The sequence below is a fragment of the Physeter macrocephalus genome, chromosome 11, assembly GCF_002837175.3.
Source record: "Physeter macrocephalus isolate SW-GA chromosome 11, ASM283717v5, whole genome shotgun sequence".
Lineage (NCBI taxonomy): Eukaryota > Metazoa > Chordata > Mammalia > Artiodactyla > Physeteridae > Physeter > Physeter macrocephalus.
The window spans coordinates 160,673,621-160,698,975 of NC_041224.1; the positions used below are offsets into that span (position 1 = coordinate 160,673,621).

The 25,355-nt window shown below is 37.1% G+C and overlaps 1 protein-coding gene across 6 annotated transcripts in view; it reads right to left on the reverse strand.

Moving 5' to 3' along the window:
* The window catches only part of CEP128 (centrosomal protein 128), a 455,483-nt gene that overhangs the window by 421,840 nt on the left and 8,288 nt on the right, over nucleotides 1–25,355 (reverse strand). For all 6 annotated transcript variants that reach the window (XM_055088664.1, XM_055088663.1, XM_055088662.1 and 3 more), the window contains 2 exons: nucleotides 6,649–6,810; nucleotides 4,883–4,969 (listed from right to left, as the gene is read on the reverse strand). In XM_055088664.1, the coding sequence (XP_054944639.1) occupies nucleotides 4,883–4,969; nucleotides 6,649–6,795 (234 nt within the window). In that variant the 5' untranslated portion in view covers nucleotides 6,796–6,810. The remainder of the gene's footprint in view (nucleotides 1–4,882; nucleotides 4,970–6,648; nucleotides 6,811–25,355) is intronic.

Below are 25,355 nucleotides of genomic sequence, written 5' to 3' on the forward strand. Positions count from 1 at the left end.
GAATGGGAGAAAATATTTGCAAACGAATCAGTGGACAAAGGATTAATCTCCAAAATATATAAACAGCTCATGCAGCTCAATATTAAAAAAACAAACAACCCAATCCAAAAATGGGCAGAAGACCTAAATAGACATTTCTCCAAAGAAGATATACAGATGGCCAAGAAGTCCATGAGAAGCTGCTTAACATCACTAATTATTAGAGAAATGCAAATCAAAACGACAGTTAGGTATCACCTCACTCCAGTTAGAATGGGCTTCATCAGAAAATCTACAAACAACAAATGCTGGAGAGGGTGTGGAGAAAAGGGAACCCTCTTGCAATGTTGGTGGGAATGTAAACTGATACAGCCACTATGGAGAACAGTATGGAGGTTCCTTAAAAACCTAAAATAGAATTACCATATGATACAGATGTAGAGAACAAACGTATGGACACCAAGGGGGGAAAGCTGCAGGGGGTGGGGGTGGGGGTGTGATGAATTGGGCAATTGGTATTGACATGTATACACTGATGTGTATAAAATGGATGACTAATAAGAACCTGCTGTATAAAAAAATAAATAAAATAAAATTCAAAAATTTTTAAAATAAATAAATAAATAAATAAATAAAAATAATAAAAGTTCTTGCCTTCCCTAGAGCAGAATGGCTGATCCCATTTCCTAGGAAATATTTTAAAAGAGAAATGCTAATTTCAATTAGGCAATGGATATTTAACATGGAGAAATTTTTTTTAACAGTTGAACACTGATTAAAATGGATTAACCAAAATTCAATATCCATTCATGATAAAAACTCTTACCAAAGTGGGTATAGGGGGAACATATCTCATAATAATGAAAGCTATTTATGACAAACCCACAGCCAACGTAATACTCAACGGTGAAAAGCTGAAAGCCTTCCCACTAAAATCTGGAACACGACAAGGATGCCCTCTCACCCCTCCTATTCAACATAGTATTGGAAGTCCTAGCCACAGCAGCCAGACAAGAAAAAGAAGTAAAAGGTATCCAAACTGGAAGCGAAGAGGTAAAATTGTCATTATACGCAGATAACATGATACTATATACAGAAAACCCTAAAGACACAACACAAAAACTACTAGAACTGATAAACGAATTCAGCAAGGTAGCAGGATACAAGGTTAGCATACAGAAATCTGTTGCATTTCTTTGCACTAATAATGAAATATCAGAAAAGGCATGTAAACAAACAAACCCTTTTAAAATTGCATGCAAAAACAAAAAAAGTACTTAGGAATAAACCTAACCAAAGAGGTTTTGAAAGACTTATATGCTGAGAACTATAAAACATTGATAAAAGGAACTGAAGATGACTCAAAGAAATGGAAAGATATCCCATGTTCTTAGATTGGAAGAATTAATATCGTTAAAATGGTAATACAGCCCAAAGCAATCTACAGATTTAATGCAAACCCCATCAAAATACCCATGACATTTTTCACAGAACTACAACAAAAAATCCTAAAATTTACATGGAACCATCAAAGATGCAGAATTGCCAAAGCTATCCTGAGGAAAAAGAACAAAGCTGGAGGCATAACCCTCCCAAACTTCAGACAATACTACAAAAAGCTACAGTAATCCAAACAGCATGGTATTGGCACAAAAACAGATATATAGATCAATGAAACAGGATAGAGAGCTCAGAAATAAACCCACATACCGACGGTCAATTAACCTACAACAAAGGAGGCAAGAATACATGATGGAGAAAAGACAGTCTCTTCAGCAAGTGGTGTTGGGAAAGCTGGAAAGTCGCATGCAAATCAATGAAGTTAGAACACTCCCTCACACCATACACAAAAATAAACTCAAAATGGCTTAAAGACTTAAATATAAGACATGACACCATAAAACTCCAAGAAAAGAACATAGGCAAAACATTCTCTAACATAAATTGTAGCAATGTTTTCTTAGGTCAGTCTCCCATGGCAACAGAAATAAAAGCAAAAAGAAATAAATGGGACCTAATCAAATTTATAAGCTTTTGCACAGCAAAGGAAACCATAAACAAAATGAAAACACAACCTACGGAATGGGAGAAAATATTTGCAAACAATGTGACAAAGGATTAATTTCCAAAATAAACAGCTCATACAACTCAATAACAACAGCAACAACAAAAAATCCAATCAAAAAATGGGCAAAAGACCTAAATAGACATTTCTCCAAAGAAGACATACAGACGGTCAATAGGCATATGAAAAGTTGCTCAACATCACTAATTATTAGAGAGATGAAAATCAAAGCTGCAGTGCAGTATCACCTCACACCAGTCAGAATGGCCATCATTAAAAACTCTGCAAATAATAAATGCTAATGAGGGTGTGAAGAAAAAGGAACACTCCTACACTGTTGGTGAGAAAGTAAACTGGTGCAGCACTATGGAAAAAGGTATGGATGTTCCTTAAAAAACTAAAAATAGAATTGCCATAAGATCCAGCAATCCCACTCCTGGGCATATATCCAGAAAAAACTCTAATTCAAGAAGATGCATGCACCCCTATGTTCATAGCAGCAGTATTTACAATAGCCAAGACATGGAAGCAACCTAAATGTCCATCAACAGATGAATGGATTAAGAAGATGTGGTACATACATATATACAATGGAATACTACTCAGCCATAAAAATTGAAATAATGCCATTTGCAGCAACATTGGATGAACCTAGAGATTATAATACTAAGTGAAGTAAGTCAGAAAGAGGAAGACAAGTATCATATGATATCACTTATATGTGGAAACTAAAATATGATACAAATGAACTTATTTACAAAACAGACTCACAGACATAGAAAACTATGGTTACCAAAGGAGAAAGGGGGTAGGTGAGGGATAAATTAGGAATTTGAGATTAGCAGATACAAACTATTATATATAAAGTAGATAAACAAGGTCCTACTCTATAGCACAGGGAACTATATTCAATATCCTATAATAAACCATAATGGAAAGGAATATTAAAATATATATGCATGTGTGTATAACTGAATCACTTTGCTGTACACCAGAAACTAACAAATTGTAAATCTATACCTCAATAAAATAATAATAAAAATAATAATTTGAAAATGGATTAGTCTGTTACAGGCTGTTGAAAAAAAAATAGCAGGTTCTACATCAAGACAACTTGCATGAGCTAGAGCACAGTCTCAAAAAGAAAGAAACAAACAAACAAATCACTCTCCAGGGTCCCTCCCTAAACAGAGCACACAATAATTAAAATTTTTAAAATAGAGGATTAATACTATCATGTACTTAGAGGACTTAAAGAATAGAAATAGAAAGATTCAGATAAATCACATGACAGTTGGCACATTACATACACTCCTTTTTCGGTATGCCCATTTTACTGCTATATTTTGTAACAGTAAGTATTTTAATGCTAAGAAAGCAATTTTCACTGAGCAGCCCATCAGATTCACTTGTTGTGAGAAATACTCTTTCTGAGTTGCACATCTTCCCATAGATTACAGCAGGTGCCCCCCCACGTTACTTACAGGTGGTAGGGTGGAAATCATTGCTCTATCAAGGGAGTGTAATATAAGGCAATGAGTGACATCCCCCTCTGGCATGCTGGGAGCATAAATCATTGAGAGACAACTACTTTAACAGAACAAGAATTTGAGGAAACTAAGGGGAAGACTCTAGACCACACAAGGAACAGTCTAAAGTAAAAGGAAAGAATCTTATTTTCCTGTGTCCTATTTTAAATGAGTGGCTTTGCAGTCTAGGTACTTACAACTCATATGGGAAAGAAATACCTGTTGAGCTTATCTACTTCCCATGTATAAAACTACTCCCCCACAGCTCAGCATTATTCAATTCTAGGCCTACCAATTCTAGGAGAACACATTCTGTGTTTTAAAAGCTTACCTGTACAGAAGTTTCACTTAATACTTAGTTTTATTTCCCAATTGCTCAATTCAAGGGAAATTCATCTAATATTCAACCTGACAAGGTAGGTTTTTCTCTGCTACCAGTTAATGTTTTTAATTTTTTACAAATAAATTAAAGAGCAAAGAATTAACTCCCATTATTAACAAGGTAGTTAAATCTAAACCATTTCATGAGCTACCCAAATATACAAAATCTATGGCCCCATCTGCAAATATACCATAAATCATAAAAATTTGGTAGATGCAAGAAAGTCCAAGTTTATTTTCTAAATGAAAGTAGTAAAAAACCTTATGAGAAAATATGTTCCCTGTGCTCAAGCAATTAGCTTCCGATTACAAGCAAATGATGACTATACTTCTGCTTTGTAAAAAGAAAATAACAAATAATCAATTAAACTTGGGACTTATGTGACAACTCAGTACAGCACAGATATATATAAAACTATCATTATAGCACACATGTAATACTAATCTTATTAGAGTGTATACTCATAATTAGAAACATGAAGGAATAAATTTCATTGGTTTTCTAAGAGTTTACAGAAGATGAGTTAGCAAATTCCAAAAGAAGGAAATAAGAGACAGAATTAGCAAAATATTAATAAAAAAATATTCATTTTAGGGAATTCCCTGGTGGTCCAGTGGTTAGGACTCCACACTCTCACTGCCGAGGGCCCAGGGTTCAATCCCTAGTCAGGGAACTAAAATCGCACAAGCCATGTGGCGCAGCCAAAAAAAAAAAAGTAAAGCTTTCAAATTCAATAGAATCTAATCTATATAAACTAGCTCACAAGCCATCTGACAAGCTAAATTTAAACTATAAAATAATAAAGCAGTTGAAAAGCTAAAGCTATTCACAGTGGTTACGTTCTTTATCTCACATCCATACTCCTCAACAACTAAATTTCCAAAAAGGTGGGTAAGAGAAAATGCAAACATTTGTAAACATTCTTACATGTTCTATAGCCCCCGCCTGTCCATTACTATATTCTCGATACTGTCCAAGCATCTGGTCGACTTGCCGCAGGTTCCGACTGGTGTCCTAAAGAAAGAAAGTGGACTTTATTAATTGCTCCAAACAATGTTTTCCCCAATCAATCTTAGCGGCATATCAAACAGCTAGGTCACCCGTTTGCAAAAGGTACAATTTATATAATTAAGTTGGGTATCAATATACTTCATAAATATCAAATAAATCTTATTAACAGCACTGACAGAGAAACTCAAATCCATCTGCAATTTACTTGTGTGAAATCTGAAGCACAAAATTTCAATCCTTATCCAAGGTTCCATAATAAGTTGGCAACAAAACCATAAATTGGAGAAGAATCCTCATCGTCAATTTGTGCACCTCAACTAATTCAGACCCTCTTTATAGAAGAGAAATCCTGAGAAAAATCTAGTCGATTGTGTTCATGACAAGCAAATCATTAGGATCAATGTTATTTCAATTATTACTTTACCTCAAGAACTCCATTAAGAGAAAAGAAAGCAAAGTATCCTTTAACTTTTAGCTATAAAATTTGTTTGTAATGACAATAAAAATGGTTTCCACCTAAATATGCTAGGTTTCACCTGAGAGGTAAATGGAGGCATTTCTTTCAAAAATATATACTTACTAATATGTTTCAGTAGTGGGAAAGTCCAAGAATTTGTACTGCAAAAATCCAATATTATGTTAATTTAAATAAGTTTTAGAAAGAAAAAGGCTCCTGAGTTTTAAATCAAATTATTGTTTCTCCACCAGAAATTAGCCTCTTCTTATCTAAGCATACTAACCCAAAGCAATTGAAAGTCAAAATCCATGTTTATCCAGGCAAAACGGAAGTAAGAGATTAAAGGGTAGGAAAAAAAGTCTGAGTTTTCTTTTTGCCCTTCCTCCACCTCTTTTCCAAAGCCCTTTCCTATAGAGGGAATATAAACTGCTGCCACTCAAACTTCCACTGCCAAAAATTAGCCTCTAAATAAAAATGGCATCTCAGTATCATTCATCCATGAATAATTTACCTACCCAAAATATGAACAACTTCTCTAAAGGCAAATGTCCACAAGAAGCTAAACTATGGTAATAATTCCTATTGGTTTCACTCCCACAGTATATTATTTGGAAATACTGCCTTATCCCAAAACATTTCCACAACCTAGCATATACTTCAAATATCTTTACTGACTGTGTTAGGCAGAATAATGCCCCCAAAGATGTCCAAGTCCTAATCCCTCAAACCTATGTATATGTTTCCTTATATGGCAAAAGGGATTTTGCAACTATGATTAAGTTAAGGACCTTGAGATGAGGAGATTATCCTGGATTATTGGGTGGACTCAATCACAAGCATCCTTAAAAGTGGAAGAGGGAAGCAGAAGAGTAGTCAGAGTGATATGATGTAAGAAGTACTCAACCCACCCTTCCTGGCTTTGAAGAGGAAGGAAGGGGCTACAAAACAAGGAATGTGGGCAGCCTCTAGAAGCTGGAAAAGGAACAGATATTTCCCTAGGGCCTCCAAAAAGGAATACAGCCCTACTGACATCCTGCTTTTAGTCCAATGAAACCAGGGTCAGATTCTGACCTACAGAACTGGAAGAAAATAAATTTCTGGGTTTTTTAGACATTAGTTTTGTGCAAATTTGTTACCGTGGCATAAAAAACTAATACACTGACCGAAACCATTTCTTAGCTCAACCTAGTTAAAATCTATTACGTGCAACCATTGCTAAACTAACCTGTAAAGTACTTGTTATAGTGTTGACCTTCTCAGTAACATCCACAGTAGGACGATTTCGAGTTTCCCTGTGTATTGAACTGGCAGCCCATCGACCCAATCGGTCAGGAGAGCGGAAGTGGTCTGAATCGTTGGAGGATCCTGCCATTGAGGTGCAAAAATCCTTAAAAATAAATCCAGGTCAAGGTCAATCAAATGGTAAAGAGCACAGAAATAAGAGATTAATTTAACTATTTACTTTTTGATCTTTTAAAGTATTTATTACATTAGCCCTTTGCCATATCATAATTTCTAACATATAGCTTGAAAACACAAGTCACTTCCACATGTAATTCTCCCTCCTTTGTTTTTTCTGGTTTATGAGCAATTCCTCAGACATTTACAACTCCAAATAATAAAAATCACTTAGTTTTGTGCAATGCTCCTAAATTTTATAAGCTCTTTCACATACAGCATCTCACATAACTCTACCAACAACACTGTAAGGTTTATGAGAAACATAGACTGGTATCTCTACAATGAAGAAAAAAAAAAAACAGATATTCTCTAAGGCTAGAACCTGCAGGTCTCAATATTAGTCTGATGTCCATTCTTTTTTCTATAATTTATTTATTTTACATTTTTGGCTGCATTGGGTCTTTGTTGATGCGCACAGCCTTTCTCTAGTTGCAGCGAGCGGGACCTACTCTTTGTTGCGGTGTGCAGGCTTCTCATTGTGATGGCTTCTCTTGTTGCAGAGCATGGGCTCTAGGTGCACAGGCTTCAGTAGCTGTGGTGCACAGGCTCAGTGGTTGTGGCTCACAGGCTCTAGAGCACAGGCTCAGTAGTTGTGGAGCGCGGGCTTAGTTGCTCCGCGGCATGTGGGATCTTCCCTGACCAGGGCTCGAACCCATGTCCCCTTCATAGGCAGGTGGATTCTTAACTACTGCACTGCCAGGGAAGCCCTAGTCTGATGTCCATGCTACTAAGCTATGAGAACATGTGTATCTTTAAACAAAAATACAACACACACAGAATGACCTAAAATAAAAGAATTCCATTCACTGTACAGTGAACACTCTCATATACCTTAATTTAAAATATAGTAGAATTAAACAAATGCAGTAACAGAGGTACAAACTCTACAATAACAAGTGTGTGAGAAGATGGAATCTTCAACATCTCCACCAAAATAGAAAGCCAAACATCCTGAATATAATCTCATCAGTAGAAAAGTCTCTAAATATGCTTTCCTCCCATCCTTATCTCGATTTTCAATCTAATGCAAAAGAAAACTATTTCACGCAAGACGATCTCAAGTTTCAGAATACCTTTTATAGAAATTGAAGAAATGAAATACATTTGTAACAAAGAAGCATCAGAGAAAATTCAATTATCAAAAGTGAAAGTTTTAGTATTCCAATAATTTCATTTTCTGCTTAATAGAAGGTTAACATAATCTTTATTTTAACATTAATCGTTATAATCTTCCTAAAATCTATATGGCCAGTTTTCTGGCCTTTTAAATACAGTATGATGAAACCTCTCTTTAACAATCAAGAATATTCTGAAATTTTTGGATCTTTATTCTGAATGCATCTGGAAAGTACATGACCATACATCTAAAGCCAAGATACAGGGAATTTGCTAAATATGTATAGATTCTCGAGCATTTAATGAAAGTAGTCATGTTTTTAAAATATTAAATAAAATAAAACTCAATAAAAAGATAAGCAAGGAAGCTTGCTGTGAGTTTAGGTTTTTCAAAGTGAAATACAGTCTGTCCTTGTAGCACCAGGAAAAGAATCAACAGAACATCCAACTTCTTCGAACTGGCTGAGACAGGGCTAGCAAACACCTGTCACACTTGAGCCCCTCCTCTGCCCAGGCCTCTCAACTTCCTTCCTCACCTCTCTTCTCTGGTTCTCGCCCCCTTCCCCTGTCTAGAAGTACAAAGGTACAGTGCCCACGATGTAGCTCTCTAACGTCAGAAAACACGAACGAGAAACAGGCCTGAAGCAATTGTTTGGCTACGATTTTGCAGGATCACAACTGTTTAAATCCAAAAGAATAAACTTAAGAAGAAATCTTAAATGTAAAGTTCACCTTTAGACTTAGGAAATCACGGGTGTATGTGTGTCTGTCTGTCTGTCTTTGCATGCCTGTGCGCACTCATGTGAGCACACCCATAAATCTATGTATGCCACATGACCTAAAATCATTTGCTCTATGTAAATGTACTTTCCAACATTTTCCATTAGTGAAAACAGGAAAAATCAACATTTTCTGAGAGCCTGCTACAATGATAAGTACTACATAGATGCTCACACAGACAATCCAACTTAATTCTCATAATAACTTATTAAAATGGGCAGTTATCCCCTAATCTATCGAGGATGCTGAGGGGGAGCTGTTAAGTAACAAGTCCAACACCATATAATGATTTTAAGTAGCAGACCAAGGATGTAGACCCAGGATTCAGCCAGGCTTCTCCACCTTCAGTATTCTCTTTATTCTACTTTGCTCTGCTGTCCCCTAAACACTACTTACGAACAATCTTAACAGTTAGTAAAAATCATTAAAGGCAGCAGCAGGCCATGGCTCACATGTTGTCTACAGCCTCTTCAACCCCCTCTCATTTCATTTAAGCATAAAAATATCAAAATGAGGGAGGCTGGGAATCAAGTAGCAATATGAAATCTGTATTAGGCACCAAGAAAAAAACTAAGTGACATATCTATGCTGCATATAATAAAGAGCTTTGAAAACAAATCAAACCACTGGCCTCAAGGTAAAGGGGTTTTTATTTCCTGTTCCTTCTACTTCTTGTATGATGGAAAATACTAATTACGCCTGGACCTGTCAAAATTTTGTATCTAAAAGTATAATGAGCTTCATTTTAATAAGTCAAAATTCTGGAAACTAAATTGGAGTTAGGATACCACCACACAGAATAAAAAGGTAACATTGAAAACCGGATGTTAACTATAATGGCTACTGGTAAGAGCAGGAAACAAGATAACCATCTATGAGACAACCTGATTTTTTTGAGTACCAAACTTTTAATAATAATCAGTTATCTACACACAACTTCAGTGGACATAAATGGTGTATCAGACTCATCTAATGAGCAGACAGTCTGAGTTTCAATTTGACTACAAACAGTGATAACTGAAAATTTTATGGTTATTTTTAAAATTTGGGAAAATATTTAAAATATAAAATAGTACAGAGACTAATATAACAAGCATGCATGTATCTACTACCTAGAATGTTATTATTATTCTTTTCTATTTCTGTCTTCTTTATTCTATTTCTATCACCTTATTTCCCTATTATTTTTAAGAATATATTCTTTTTTTTTTTTTTTTCGGTACACGGGCCTCTCACTGTTGTGGTCTCTCCCTTCCGCAGCACAGGCTCTGGACGCGCAGGCTCAGCGGCCATGGCTCACGGGCCCACGGCATGTGGGGTCTTCCCGGACCGGGGCACAAACCCATGTCCCCTGCATCGGCAGGCAGGCTCTCAACCACTGCGCCACCTCCGCGGCATGTGGGGTCTTCCCGGACCGGGGCACAAACCCATGTCCCCTGCATCGGCAGGCAGGCTCTCAACCACTGCGCCACCAGGGAAGCCCCAAGAATATATTCTTAATATTGTTATTTCCCATTCTGACACTTGTGCTTCTAATATTTTTAATAAAATATTTAGAACACTATAAATAAAATCTTAGTACCCTCGCACACTACACTCCACCCAGTACTACTCCTGCCCCACCTCCGCTGCGATAACTACCAGAATGATTTTGTGTTTAACTTTCCACACCACACTTCTATACTTTTACCACAGGTATATGTATCTTGCAGTCTTTCTTAATGGAAAACACATTATAATCAATTGATAAATATTAGCAAGTAAAGACATGGAATATGTGAATTTAAAACAGAAAATCTTAGCAGCATTACACAAAATTAACAACAGCATTAACTAAATTATTTGTAATTGTCACATTAAAAAAAAAAAACCTCTCACCCCTATTAAGGATTACATACTTTTAATAAGAAAAAAATCACACTTTCCAGCATGAATTTCACTAATTCATACACAAAGTCTTCAGCTTTTAATTTCAATTACTTTGAGCAATAAAAGATGTTCAGACTCCTGCACCTGATGGAACTCCTGTAGAAATATCAAGATTTTAAGGTGAGATATATCTGAGAATTTTGCATGTTTTTTTTAATAGCTTATGAAACATTCACTTTTATAGCTATGAAAGGACTTCAATTACGTGTCATAAGGGTTGAAGGACTTTAAAGACATTAAAGAATCTGATTATAATAAAAAATAGAAATTAGATTAGTATTTCATTGTTGATAAAAACTTAGCACTTTCTAAAACTATTACTGACAAGTCAAAAGGTCAAACACGCCTCTCATAGGTAACAGAGAGAGCACCTGACCCTAAATGTCACAAAGCAGAAGGCAGATATGGTGGCAGAGGTCCAATCTTACCAAAAGATGCCAGTCAGCCAACACCTCCACTCCCCAGACATGGAGTTGATGGAGGAAAAAAGAAACAAATGAGAAAGGAGTGGCCACTAGAGTTGGCCCATGAAGATAGTTCCCAAGAGCCCCTTAAGATAACTAAGAAGAAAAGCACAAAACAGTAAGTGCCAATTATACACTCTTCACTGACCATTAAGAACGTACTATTTTATACTACAAGTAAAAAATTAGTTTTAAAAAAGTACTGTTGGGGCTTCCCTGGTGGCGCAGTGGTTGCGCGTCCGCCTGCCGATGCAGGGGAGCCGGGTTCGCGCCCCGGTCTGGGAGGATCCCACGTGCCGCGGAGCGGCTGGGCCTGTGAGCCATGGCCCCTGGGCCTGCGCGTCCGGAGCCTGTGCTCCGCAACGGGAGAGGCCGCAGCAAAGGGAGGCCCGCATACCACAAAAAAAAAAAAAAAAAAAAAAAAAAAAAAAAGTACTGTTTATCCTAATATCAGTGGCATTAATGAAAATAAGGTTTTCAGGCCTCTGAAAATCTTCTCCCCAGTGAAATCATACCCAAAGTATTAGATTCATTCCATGTTGATAAAAGCATACTGAGCAGTCACATAAAAAAACAAATATGCATGGCCATGAAAAACTGTTCTATCTAATAACCTAAGAAATATAAATTATCAGTGAGATGCTTTTCTAGCCCATTAACTTGTTTTCCTTTAAATAATTATGTCTATGTTAGCCAGGTTGTAGGGGAAGGAACATTCCTATCCTCTCCCACTGGATATGTGTAAGTTGATATAAATTGTCTGTTATGTCAGCAGTTTGTACATTTAACCTACCAACTACACTTCCAAAATTTCCCCTAACAAAATCATCTGAAATACATATAGAAATTTATACATAAGAATATTTACTGAGAAGTGATAATACAGGGGAAATTAAAACAACTTATATTTCAAATTATAAGAGAATGGTTAAAACACAGTACATACAGGTAATAGAACAGTACACAGACAGTAAAATCCTGTTTCTGGAGACACTGAACAGCAATGCAAGGGATAAAAGTATGAATCCCAATTCTGTAACAAACATTATATGATGTCTGTATGTGAATACAAATTACCCACATACCAATTTAGAGGAGCAGGAAAGGATGATGACAAAAGGCGAAGAAAATAAAAGTATATATATTTACCATGTAGAGTTTACAGCCGCTTTCTATATTTTAAACATTCCTATCCTTCCTGAATTTTCTACAATGATTGAATAATCAGAAAGAAAAATATAATATATAGTTAAAAGAAAGAAAAACAAATATAAAGATCCCCTTCAGAGATAGCAGATTAATAACAAGTTGACAACCTGGAAAATGTGTTTAAATAAAAGCTATACATTCAGAACCCCCTTTTTCCTAGCAGCTGTTTCCTTTTCCTTCCTGGCAACTTACCTGACCATTCTTCCTAGTCCCCTAACATCTATCTAGGTAGGGTCATGTCACCAGTTCTCACCAACTGATGAGCTAAAGAATTAGGATTTCAATGCCAATCTCTAATGTTTCACACTTAAGAGTACTGGCTGGCCAAAGAAACCATTTATCATGAGTTTGTGAGCTAAAAGAATGATTTTTAAAAAATTATGTATGATACTTTCTTTGCAATTTTGTTGAACGACAGTCATTAGATTCAAAACTGATTCTCTTAAATATCCTAAATACTGGAATGAACTTAATAATTGAAGGACTATGTGAAAATATATTAATGTGTACTGGAATGGCTTATGCAATCAAATTCTGCTTTGGAAAACAAATTTAAAGTGGTTCATGAATGATATTTAATCACTACTACAATTTGAATTCCAAAGAATTATTAAGACTAGTAGAAAAACACCTATATGCTCAAGAAAAATCTTCATCATTATTTTTAAAGACTTAAAAGAAAAAAGTTCAGCTGGATTAGGAATTCATTCTTATTACCATAAGAAATTTCAGCATGATGTTTTTGACAAAAGAAAAGAAAGAACTGCTAAATTTGAAGAATGATTAAAGAACTCTTAAAGAACAATGTAAAGAAACTGAATCACCTAAATCCTGGTTAAATGTGAGAAAGGTATTTCCTTTAACTGGAGAAAAAGCAGTAAATACTCTCTGCAGCTTACTACCACCTACTGGTACCAACAAAATTTACCATTGATGGGAAAGCAGTACTATTTACACTGTCTGCTTTTCAGATGCTGAGCTTCTTAGAGGACTAAGATGGGTGACCTTGGGTGAAAGTCTCAGAGACTTAGAGAAAGCTCTGGGTCTGAAAACAGATGGTACAATTCTTAGAATAGTTTATTTAGCTGCTCCCAACACATCAGTATTTAAAGGCATAAATATTGTTGTTTCTGCCTTAATGAACCTTATAATGAAGACATACGGCCACCAGAGCAAGTAATGAACCCTTCATCAATTCTCTCCCACTGAGGATCTACCCATCAAAAACAAATAAATGCCCATACGCAAACCTGAACACTGCAAGAGAGGAAAACTGCATTCAGCCCTGTAATTCCAACCCTTTAATAAGAGGACTTGCAGTGAGTCTTTACAAACTCAAGTCCACCCCTTTTTTATCTGACCTAAAGAGCCATCAGATTGTCTTCATTATAATGATGCACATTTGTATGTATGAGAGCTGTAATTTATTGATTCTCAAGCCTCTTTTCCTCAGAGGCAGTTTAAAACAATTAGGATTTGCAAGCTGTTCCATAAAAGATAAGCAACCAGCATCAGGGGTGATGTTTCACAAAGGCTGACTAGTGCATGCTAAGTAGGTGATTGCCTCTGTGGCCTCCAAGTGCCTCAAACATCCCTGTCCAAGGCAGCTGTCCTCAAAGAACATATTCAAGGTAATGATCCTGATATTTAAAGGAGGTCAGGGGAGCTAGGGAGTGTATTTCAAGCCTAATCACTAACCAAGTTCAAAATTTTTACATTTCTCACTGTTTCAATAGCTGTAGGACGTGTGATTGCCTCATCCTTCAAGAGAAAAAGTTAACAAACCAGCAGAGGTTACCATGTACAAACAATTATCACCTCTATCTGTGTTCTTTATGTCAGTCCTCCTCTGTAGCTTAATCTCCTCAAACCCTTTTGGTAAATTCATATAAGATCAAAGTTAGATTGGAAGAATCAATATTGTCAAAATGACTATACTACCCAAGGCAATCTACAGATTCAATGCAATCCCTATCAAATTACCAATGGCATTTTTCACAGAACTAGAACAAAAAACTTTTTAATTTATATGGAGACACAAAAGACCCCAAATAACCAAAGCTATCCTGAGAAAGAGAAATGGAGCTGGAGGAATCCGACTCCCTGGCTTCAGACAATACTATAAAGCTACAGTAATCAAAACAGTATGGTACCAGCACAAAAACAGAAATACAAATCAATGGAACAGGACAGAAAGTCCAGAAATAAACTCACGCACCAATGGTCAATTAATCTACAACAAAGGAGGCAAGAATATACAATGGAGAAAAGACAGTCTCTTCAATAAGTGGTGCTGGGAAAACTAGACAGCTACACATAAAAGAATGAAATTAGAACATTCTCTAACACCGTACAAAAAAATAAACTCAAAATGGATCAAAGCCCTAAATGTGAGGCTGTACACTATAGAACTCTTAGAGGAAAACATAGGCAGAACACTCTGACATAAATCGCAGCAATATCTTTTTTGATCCACATCCTAGAGCAGGGGTCCCCAACCCCCGGACAGTCCATGGCCTGTTAGGAACCAGGCCACACAGCAGGAGGTGAGCGTCGGGCGAGTAAGCGAAGCTTCGTCTGTATTTACGGCCACTCCCCATTGCTCACGTTACCGCCTGAGCTCCGCCTCCTGTCAGATCAGCGGCAGCATTGGATTCTCATAGGAGCATGAACCCTACTGTGAACTGCGCATGTGAGGGATCTAGATTGCATGCTCCTTATGAAAATCTAATGCCTGATGATCTGAGGTGGAACTGAGGCAGTGATGCTAGCACTGGGGAACAGCTGCAAATACAGATTATCATTAGCAGAGAGGTTTGACTGCATGGAGACCATAACAAATCAATTGCTTGCAGACTCATCTCAGTTAGGAACCAGGCCACACAGCAGGAGGTGAGCGTCGGGCGAGTAAGCGAAGCTTCATCTGTATTTACGGCCCTATCAGTGAGTGGCAAGTGAAAACAAGCTCAGGGCTCCCACTGATTCTGCATTATGGTGAGTTGTATAATTATTTCATTATATATTACAATGTAATAATAATAGAAATAAAGTGCAAATTAATGTAATGCGCTTGAATCATCCCAAAACCATCCCCCCTGCCCTGGTCCATAGAAAAATTGTCTTCCTTGAAACCAATCCCTGGTGCCAAAAAGGTTGGGACCGCTGTCCTAGGGTAATGAAAATAAAAACAAAAATAAACAAATGGGGCCTAATTAAACTTAAAAGCATCTACACAGCAAAAGAAAGCATAAACAAAATGAAAAGACAACCCACAGAATAGGAGAAAATATTTTCAAACAAAGAGACCAACAAGGGATTAATCTCCAAGATATACAAACGTCTCACGCAGCTCTATGTCAAAAAAACAAACAACCCAATTAAAAAATAGGCAGAAGATCTAAATAGACATTTCTCCAAAGAAGACCTACAGAGGGCCAAAAAGCACACAAAAAGATGCTCAACATCACTAATTATCAGAGAAACGCAAATCAAAACGACAATTAGGTATCACCTCACATGGGTCAGGATGGCTATCATCAAAAAGTCTACAAACAACAAATGCTGGAGACGGTGTGGAGAAAAGGGGACCCTCTTGCACTGTTGGTGGGAATGTAAATTGGCACAACCGCTATGGAGAACAGTATGGAGGTTCCTTAAAAAATTAAAAATAGAACTACCTATGATCAAGCAATCCCATTCCTGGGCATATCCAGAGAAAACCATAATCCGAAAGGATACATGCATCCCAATGTTCACTGGAGCACTATTTATAAAAGCCAAGACATGGAAGCAACCGAAATGTCCATCACCAGAGGAATGGATAAAGAAGATGTGGTACATAGATACAATGGAATATTACTCGGCCATAAAAAAGAATGAAATAATGCCATTTTCAGCAATGTGGATGGACCTAGAGATTATCATACTAGGTGAAGTAAGTCAGACAGAAAAAGACAAATATATGATATTACTCATATATGGCATCACATTTTTTTTAAAAAGATACAAATGACCTTATTTACAAAACAGAAACAGACTTACAGATATTGAAAACAAACTTATGGTTACCAAAGGGGAAACGTGGCAGGGAGGGATAAGTCAGGAGCTTGGGATGAACACACACACACACAGACACACACAGACACACACACACACACACACAACTATATATAAGACAGATAACCAACAAGGACCTACTGTATAGCATAGGGAACTTGACTCAATATTCTGTGATAACCTATATGAGAATCTAAAAAAGAATGAATATATGTATATGTATAACTGACTCACTTTGCTGTACACCGGAAACTAACACAACATTATAAATCAACTATACTGCAGTAAAACTAAAACTGAAAAAAGAATACTTAAGAGTAACTGGGCTTGGGTGAGCTTTTTTAGAAAAAAGTGGTCAGGACAGGGGTCTCTTAATCAGAGAACTTAATGATGAGAAGGAACCAGTCACACGGACATCTGGGGGGAACCGAATTGTAGACAGGCGGAAGAGCAAATGCATAACACGTGAAGTAGGAAGGAGTCTGGCACTTTTGAGGAACAGCAAAAGGCAGGAGCACAGAGAGCAAGGAGGAAGGTGGCATGGGATGCAGTCTGCGAAGCAGGCTGGGGACAGCGCATGGAGAGCTTTAAGGCTGAGAGAAGTGCGGATTTTGACTAATAAGAACCTACTGTATAGCACAGGGAACTCTACTCAATACTCTGTAGTGACCTACATGGGAATAGAATCTAAAAAAGAATGAATATATGTATATGTATAACTGACTCACTTTGCTGTACACCGGAAACTAACACAACATTATAAATCAACTATACTGCAGTAAAACTAAAACTGAAAAAAGAATATTTAAGAGTAACTGGGCTTGGGTGAGCTTTTTTAGAAAAAAGTGGTCAGGACAGGGGTCTCTTAATCAGAGAACTTAATGATGAGAAGGAACCAGTCACACGGACATCTGGGGGGAACCGAATTCTAGACAGGCGGAAGAGCAAATGCAGAGCACGTGAAGTAGGAAGGAGTTTGGCAGGTTTGAGAAACAGCAAAAGGCAGGAGCACAGAGAGCAAGGAGGAAGGTGGCATGGGATGCAGTCTGCGAAGCAGGCTGGGGACAGCGCATGGAGAGCTTTAAGGCTGAGAGAAGTGCGGATTTTGTTCCAGTCCTCAGGTAAGTTCCATGAGGGGAAGCATTTACCCTACGTATGCACTGTTGACACCACAAGGCCCAGAACTCTAACACAGCTGGCACTCGGAGGAGATCCGCTGGACGGAGAGTGAATCAGGAACACCAAACCTCAAGTCATCACCTGCTCACAACCCAAGGCCAGCTCCATGTGGCGGGGACATTTTCCAAGGTGACAGAGAGGTTGAGATCTCATGCCAAATCTTTAGCTTAAGACTGCCTGGGCTACTCAACGGCATCTATTACCACTTATATGAGGACGCATAAGAGGGAGCTAATTATAATGTGTCTTGCCCTGCTCCTGAATAATTAAATGTTTTATTGTAATGTTACAATTTGAATTTATTACCTTCTGTTGGGGAATAAAATTAAACATAATGAGGACTGTTAGTCTCCTCACAAAAAAAGATCCAAGTCAACTGTCCAGTCCAGTAGCTAGTTTTCAGTTAAGTCAGGAGATAATATAAGCCACAGGAACAGAATCAAAGAGGTACAACAGATTCACGCATTCGTCATTTACTGAATTGTCACTACATCAGAAATGAAAGATGAAAGTAAATAAGTCACAGTCCATGATGGGAGAGAAAGACTTGTAAAAGTTCTATATATGGTGAACTAAGTAATATGACAAAATGCCAGGGGAGTCAGGTTAGGATCTTTCCACCCATCTGGAAGGATGAGAAGAAGTCTGACAGATGGATGAGATTCAGTTAAAAACCATCTGTCTCAGAGGAACTAGAGAAGAGACAAATAAGCAGAGCTCTCCCATCCTTCCACCAGGGCATGGCTTTAAAACTGTCTCCGGATATTCCTCAATATCCCCTGGGACAGGGATGGGGTGGGTGAGTAAAATCAGTCCCAGTTGAGACCTTCTGATTTACAGAATATATATGTATACTAACATACATATACTAATATTCCAAATACACTAGATTTGATTTTTTATTGTATGTTCCACTTATTCCTGTTGTTGCCATCCATTTCCTCTCTTCCTCTCTCCTCCTTCCTCCCTCCCTCCCTTCCTCTATCTCTCTCACACACACATACCTCTATTCCATGGATGATGCCAGGAGGACTCAGCCCCAAGGCTCCATTTTGCTCCCCTTGCTGGAGTTAAAAGGGCAGAGTCACATGGACCAGGACCCATCAAGCAGGGGCCAGGGGCATTTCTGGAAAAGGCTATGTGGCATACAAAATGACTGTTTACTCAGACATGGAGATAAAACTAGTAGCTGCTTGATTATATATCTGCCAGTTGTTAAAAATTAGTGCAGTTTTAAAAGCAAAAAAAGTTACTGAACAACTCTTTCCCTGTCTCACAGATATTTTAGACTCTTACACCTACACATACTTCTAAAATAAATGAGGCAGTTTAAAAAATTAAATTAAAACATGTCAAGATAAAAAACAATAAACAAAAACCCAAGAGAAAAAAAAAAAGAAAACAGAAGATGAATTTCTTACTTGTAGTTAAGCCCTAGAATTGTACTCTATTTGCTGACAGATAAAAAATAAATACAAACTACACTATTCCCAAAACAGCAGACAATAATGCAGCCCTCTAGGGGTGCAGGCAACCCCTAATAATTGTCCAAACTGTTCCAGATTGGGCAAGAGATCAGCCTGGGCAAAGACAGAGCTAGGATCCCCAAGTTTCTAACACCATTCTGTTTAAATCAGAGGATGAAAAGTGGAGAACTATAGACCAAATCCAGCCAACCAATATGTATTTTAAAATAACACTCATTGTGTTACCTTAAAACCTTAATTTGAAAACAAAGAGACTTCACATAAAAAATCTAATTTCCAGTTTCTCTTGAAAAATCCAAAGATCTGGCAACACTGGGGATGAATTTTCCCATGGCAACACAGATATAAATAGTGGCTGCCCTGGAGTCAGTCATGTACCTTCCTCTTGCCCTTTGCCCTTTGCAGTCCCCACTGGGCCTGCTTCAGCAGTGTGTTACCCAATTAGCAGTTGAGTTTGCAACCCTATTTTGGATAAAGAACCAAGACAAAGGAAGTTTATCAGCCTCATTCTCCAGTTAAAAATGAGCAATTCAACTGTGAAGAATTAATCAAGGTTAAATGCTCAAAAGATAATGCTTTCCTCTACAGACCAGAAGGGAAACTGAGTAATACAGCTTCGATATTAGCCATGCCTATACACTGTAAAACCTGAACAAGACACAAGCATCGGGCATAAGGACTTGATTTTCAGCCAACTACTTAGAATGTTCTCGCACTATTGTATATAGAAGAAATTAAATGCAGAACACAGTGTTGTACCTTGCATAATTTGGCTCCAATTCTTCACCCCTCCCAAGATGCACTGCCCTCCTACCATAGGTAGAGTTACCCCCTGTCTCTGAGCTCAGCTATTTGACCTACTTTGGCCAATTGGATTTTCGATGACATGGCACAAGCAGATGCTTGAAATGGGATTACACACTGGAACCTACTCCCCCACAACTCTTCCATCACCATGAGGACATGCCCACGCCAACCCACCGGAAGGTGTGGGAAACGTGGTTGCCCCAGTGGCTTCCAGCTTGGATCAGCAGACCAGACAGCTGAGCTCAAACAAACGAGTCTAGCCTAGATAAGCGGACAAACTGTACTGTTGTATACTGGCAAGGTTTTAGTTATTATGCAGTAAAGGCCAACCGATATATATATATAGGTTACTCGTAAGTCATTTGATTTGGTTCAGAAGATGGTTAATTTCCTGACGTTTCCTCTCGAGCCTGCTCTCCTTGAGAAAACAGGTTGGTTTCAGACTCTTCTAACCGCCGAAGCAAAAAAAGACAGGTTCATATTAGGATGCACAAAATAAGCATTAACAATTGATATAACAAGTGACAAGCCACCAATTTTTGAGAAAGTAATCATAAATATCAGTTGGGACTGTTTATTTGTTCCCTGTTAACATTAAGGTTTTCAAAAGAAACGTACTATTTCTTAAGTGTATTATAAAGCTTATTTGTTTTCTTCCTATTAGTTTTTCAAGTAGAAACAGAAACTCCTCTTGACTTTCCTAGTGAACAAAACAACATTAAAAATTTTAAGAAAGGGAAATATTTCTTATTGCTATTTATACCTTAAATTTGCATATTGCTTTATAGCTTACAAATAATTTTCATTAGCATTTTCTCTTTTGATCTCCACTTGAATCCTATAAAGTTGGTATAATTACAACCCTTTACTTTTGTTGCTAAAGGAAAACAAAGTTTTGAGTAAAATACTTATCCATGACTGCTTTGATAAAAAGTTACAATAACAGAACTGGAACCTAGATCTTGTGTCTCTAAGCCAGTGCCTTTTCCACAGCATTCTTAGATGCAAAAGAACTGTGTAAATTCCAAATACATTGCCCAATCACTGAAATGTCTGGGGGTTTTTTTGTCCTTCACTACCATATTTCTTACGATCCATTCCCCCCACTATACACACACAACCAGTGCATTTAAGGCCAAACTATTCCATATGTACCCATTTACTCAGAACTAAAGGTTTATATAATGAATACAGTATAATAAAGTATTAACTATGTAAATCTGCTATACATCCAATTTTCTACAGCTATTTTAAGATGAGTTTTAAATAATCCTGTCTCGTATTAGGAATATTTACAACCTCTTTCAAGCCGAAAAGCATTCCCTTTTTTTTTTTTCCCCAAAATCAGACCCTAAAGCCTTAAACTTAAAAAAAAAAAGTATTATTAATATTTTTCCTCCACTCTTTCTCAATCCCCATATTTCTTTCTTCCCCCACTCTTCTTTTACTTTATATCTTTAGATCTCCCTTTAACTCTTCTATAATAATGAACTGGCATACTTTTTCACTGTACTTAGAAATATGCTTACTCAAGAGTTTGGTATTTTTTATTCTTAATTTTTAAAGTGCTTAAAAAGAATAATGTGTATATTCTTTCCAAGATATAATAAAAACTTCTAATTTTTTTAAAAGGTGATTGGAATTTTTTGTACCATGAATTGTTTTCCTTTAATATTCTTAAATGTATACATAAAAATTTTAAAGATATAGAATTAGAAAGGAATCCAACTATAATAAAATACAGATCAATATAATATAAAACCAGTTACATTGAAACACTGAATTACTGCAAGTACATGGATGTAAACTCCAGTTAAGAACCTCAATTTCAAAAACTTTCAAAAAGCAAAAGTTGAAATAATAATGCTGAATAGCTAATGCTCTAACATCACAGCTTGCTCTATGACAATAAGCCTACAAAGTAAGTACCATGGTCATCATGATATGTAGATAAGAGGCTTAAAGAAGCTAGGTAAGTTACCCAAGGTTACACAGCTTCCAACGGCAGAGCCGAGTCGTAAGCCTTCCTTCAAGGCCCAGATTCCTAACCGTGTATGTATCCCTTCTCATTACCACCGGCACCGTTCATAATTCAGGACTTTTCTTAACTCATTACTAGCCACTATAATGGTTTCTCTGAGACTTTTTCTATCCATTCCAACCTTCACTGACACTCCAGTGCCCATGTGATTGAGTCGAGGTACTTGAATCAGGAATTCAAGACCCTAATCAAGCCACCCTTCTCTTAACGAAAGAACCATAGACAGTATAAGGCCTACATTTAGCTATTACACCAGCTATTCTCCTACCACTTCCATCCCTCACTAATGTCATTAGGTCTGACTGAAATGCCGTCTGCTGTTGACCATTGCCACCTATATAAATTCCACCCATCTTTCCAGGTAAAGGTCAAATAATACAATCTCAGCGAAGCCTTCCATCTCCAGCCAGAAGTGATCTTTTCTCTGTCTGCATACTTATAGTTCCATACTTATAGCAAGACAATAATTAAACATGTCCATAATATGTAATTATTCCTGCCACAGAATTTTTTTCAATTTCTCAAATATGTTATGCTTATCTCACCATTATACCTATGCTGGATTCACCACCTAGAACATTCTTTTCACTCCTTTTCCTTTGGCTAACTCTTACTTGTCCTTCAAGTCTCAGTTCAGAGGAAACTCCCCCTAGAAAGCCTTCCTTCACTGCCCCCACCTTAACCCTGGGCCAAGAGCCCACCTTGGACACCAACTCCTCACAGCCCAGACATAGTTAAGTGGCTGTTTACTTGTCTGTCTCCCTTCTAGTCTCTAAATCTCATCATAGACTCCATTTACTTTGTTCATGGTTGTATTTCAACACCGAGCATAGCGCCTGGTGTGTAGCTGGAATATTTTCTAATGAATTTACAATGAAATTCTCCTTATTACACTGTCTGATTAATCCAGAGACAAATTTCAAAGTACAGGACTTTGCAATTGGTGATTCTAATTAAATAATTGTTGGATGAAATAATTTTTGCAGTAAATAGCCTAGATTAATTATCTTAAGTCCTCAGACAATATGGATTGAACTGCAAAATAGCATAAATATGAATACTTGATATGTCTTTAGAGTAAACAAGGATAATCATTTCAAATTCATTTGAATGTGTTAAAACTTATAACTGAATCAAACCTAGGTTTGCTTGAATTATTACAAATCACTTTCTCATTGCTATTTGCAGCTACCTACATTCCTCAATTATTATTTATTGGTACTATAAAGCTCTACACACTCCAAATTACCTAGGCTCTTTACTGTGTCCATTCTCAGTACTGTTTTAATGTACCAATTGCCACTCATAAGCTAACCCATTTTTGCCATTTTAAAGCCTTCACTCTCCCACCATCGAGCTTTTTCCTTCTTCCTACAATCTATAAAATTATCTCTTTTTTTATTTAACTTTTTAAAAAATAAATTTATTTATTTATTTTTGGCTGCATTGGGTCTTCGTTGCTGCGCGCAGGCTTTCTCTAGTTGCAGAGAGTGAGGGCTACTCTTCCTTGCGGTGCACGGCCTTCTCATTGCGGTGGTGGAGCACGGGCTCTAAGCGCGTGGGCTTCAGTGTTTGCAGCACGTGGGCTCAGTCATTTTGGCTCGCGGGCTCTAGAACGTAGGCTCGGTAGTTGTGGCACACGGACTTAGTTGCTCCGCGGCATGCGGGATCTTCCCGGACTAGGACTCGAACCTGTGTCCCCTGCATTGGCAGGCCGATTCTTAACCACTGCGCCACCAGGGAAGTCCCTCTTTTTTTAAAATAATCAGAGTTCACTTCTTCCAAGAAGTCTGTCTTCACTAAAAGCCTAGTTCAGGCTTAGCCTTAATTCACCTATTCATTCATCTATGAGCTCATTCATTCATGAGTACCTGTTTCATGGCAAACACTGTGCATAAAGTAGATTTTATTTTATTTTATTTTTTATTTATTTATTTATTTTTTTTTTTTTTTTGCGATACGCAGGCCTCTCACTTGTTGTGGCCTCTCCCTTTGCGGGGCACAGGCTCCGGATATTGTACAGATATACATCAAGGGTTATATGAATTTCAGGGAGGTGCTAATATCTGATAAAGACCTGATAAGCCTCTTAGGATCATTCATAATTATTAATAAGACACCAGAAACAAGGTTAAAGAACTAAAGTAAAAACTCAGAAAAATATTTAGATTATATGAAAACCAAAGAATTCATCATCTCTTTAAAAAAATAGAAAAAAGAACATTCCAGTAGTAAAAGGTGCACAGGATAAACAGGCAATTCACAGAATATGTGTAATATATTCTACTTCGCTAATTAAAGAATTGCAAATTAAAATAATGATATTCTTTTTTATCTGTTTTGTACCTGTGAAAAAAAGTTCTCACCACCAAGGGCACACCTTGCTATAAGAATATTAACTAGGATAGCTTTTCTAGAAAACAATCTGGCAAGTAAAAATAAGTAACATGCACATGTTTTGACCCAGAGATTCTACTTCTATAACTATTTCCCTAAGAAAACAAAAGGAGATGTTATGTATAAGATGTATGTATACCCTTAGATGTAGATGTAGGTAAAAGAGCTTCATTGCAGATTTACAGTAGTAAAAAAAAAAAAAAACACACACAAATCCACTGATAAGGGATACATTATATGTATCTAGTCATTTGGGATACTACGTAGCAGCTAAAAGAGACAAGGTAAAATTTTATAGGTACATTATTACAAGAAAGAAAAACACTATAGAATAGTATGAATATATTGAAACATTTCATATTAGAATCAACCCAGTGACATTATTACATGGATTACAGTGAATATACTCTAGGTTATTTTTATATTACTCCCAAATGTGTCAAGACTGTAGCTGAAAATTTCTGGACTAAATTACCCTAACAGGCCCCTCCAGCTCTAATATTCTTTAATTCTAAGACCCTTTTACACATTTACCTTAGACAAAGTGTTATTACAAGACCCCAATCAGTCTTCCCTTCATGTTTAAGTGCCCTTTATCTAAATGCAACGTGAAAATGCTCAAGTGTCCAGAATTTTAAATCTATGATGCAAAACCTGAGTTAACACTATCCTCTTGATTATCAATGACAATTTATGTTGCATACATACACTTATAGAAATCACAGATACAGTTACCTCTTACCTCAATAATAACATAAAGACCATTATATTGATATCTTGAAAAAAAAACTAAGAAAGATAATAGAACCCTTTGAACATTTAATGAGATGAATAACAAGAAACGTGGCTTATACGGTACACAATATAAAAATACTAACCGCAAATCAAACCTTATTAGAGGGCAATCAGAGACCACAATGTGGCCTCTGTGTAGTGGGCAGGACTGGGATTTAGAGTCCGAAGACCTGGGGATGAAGACCACTCTTTTGGCTCCAGAATCCAAGCA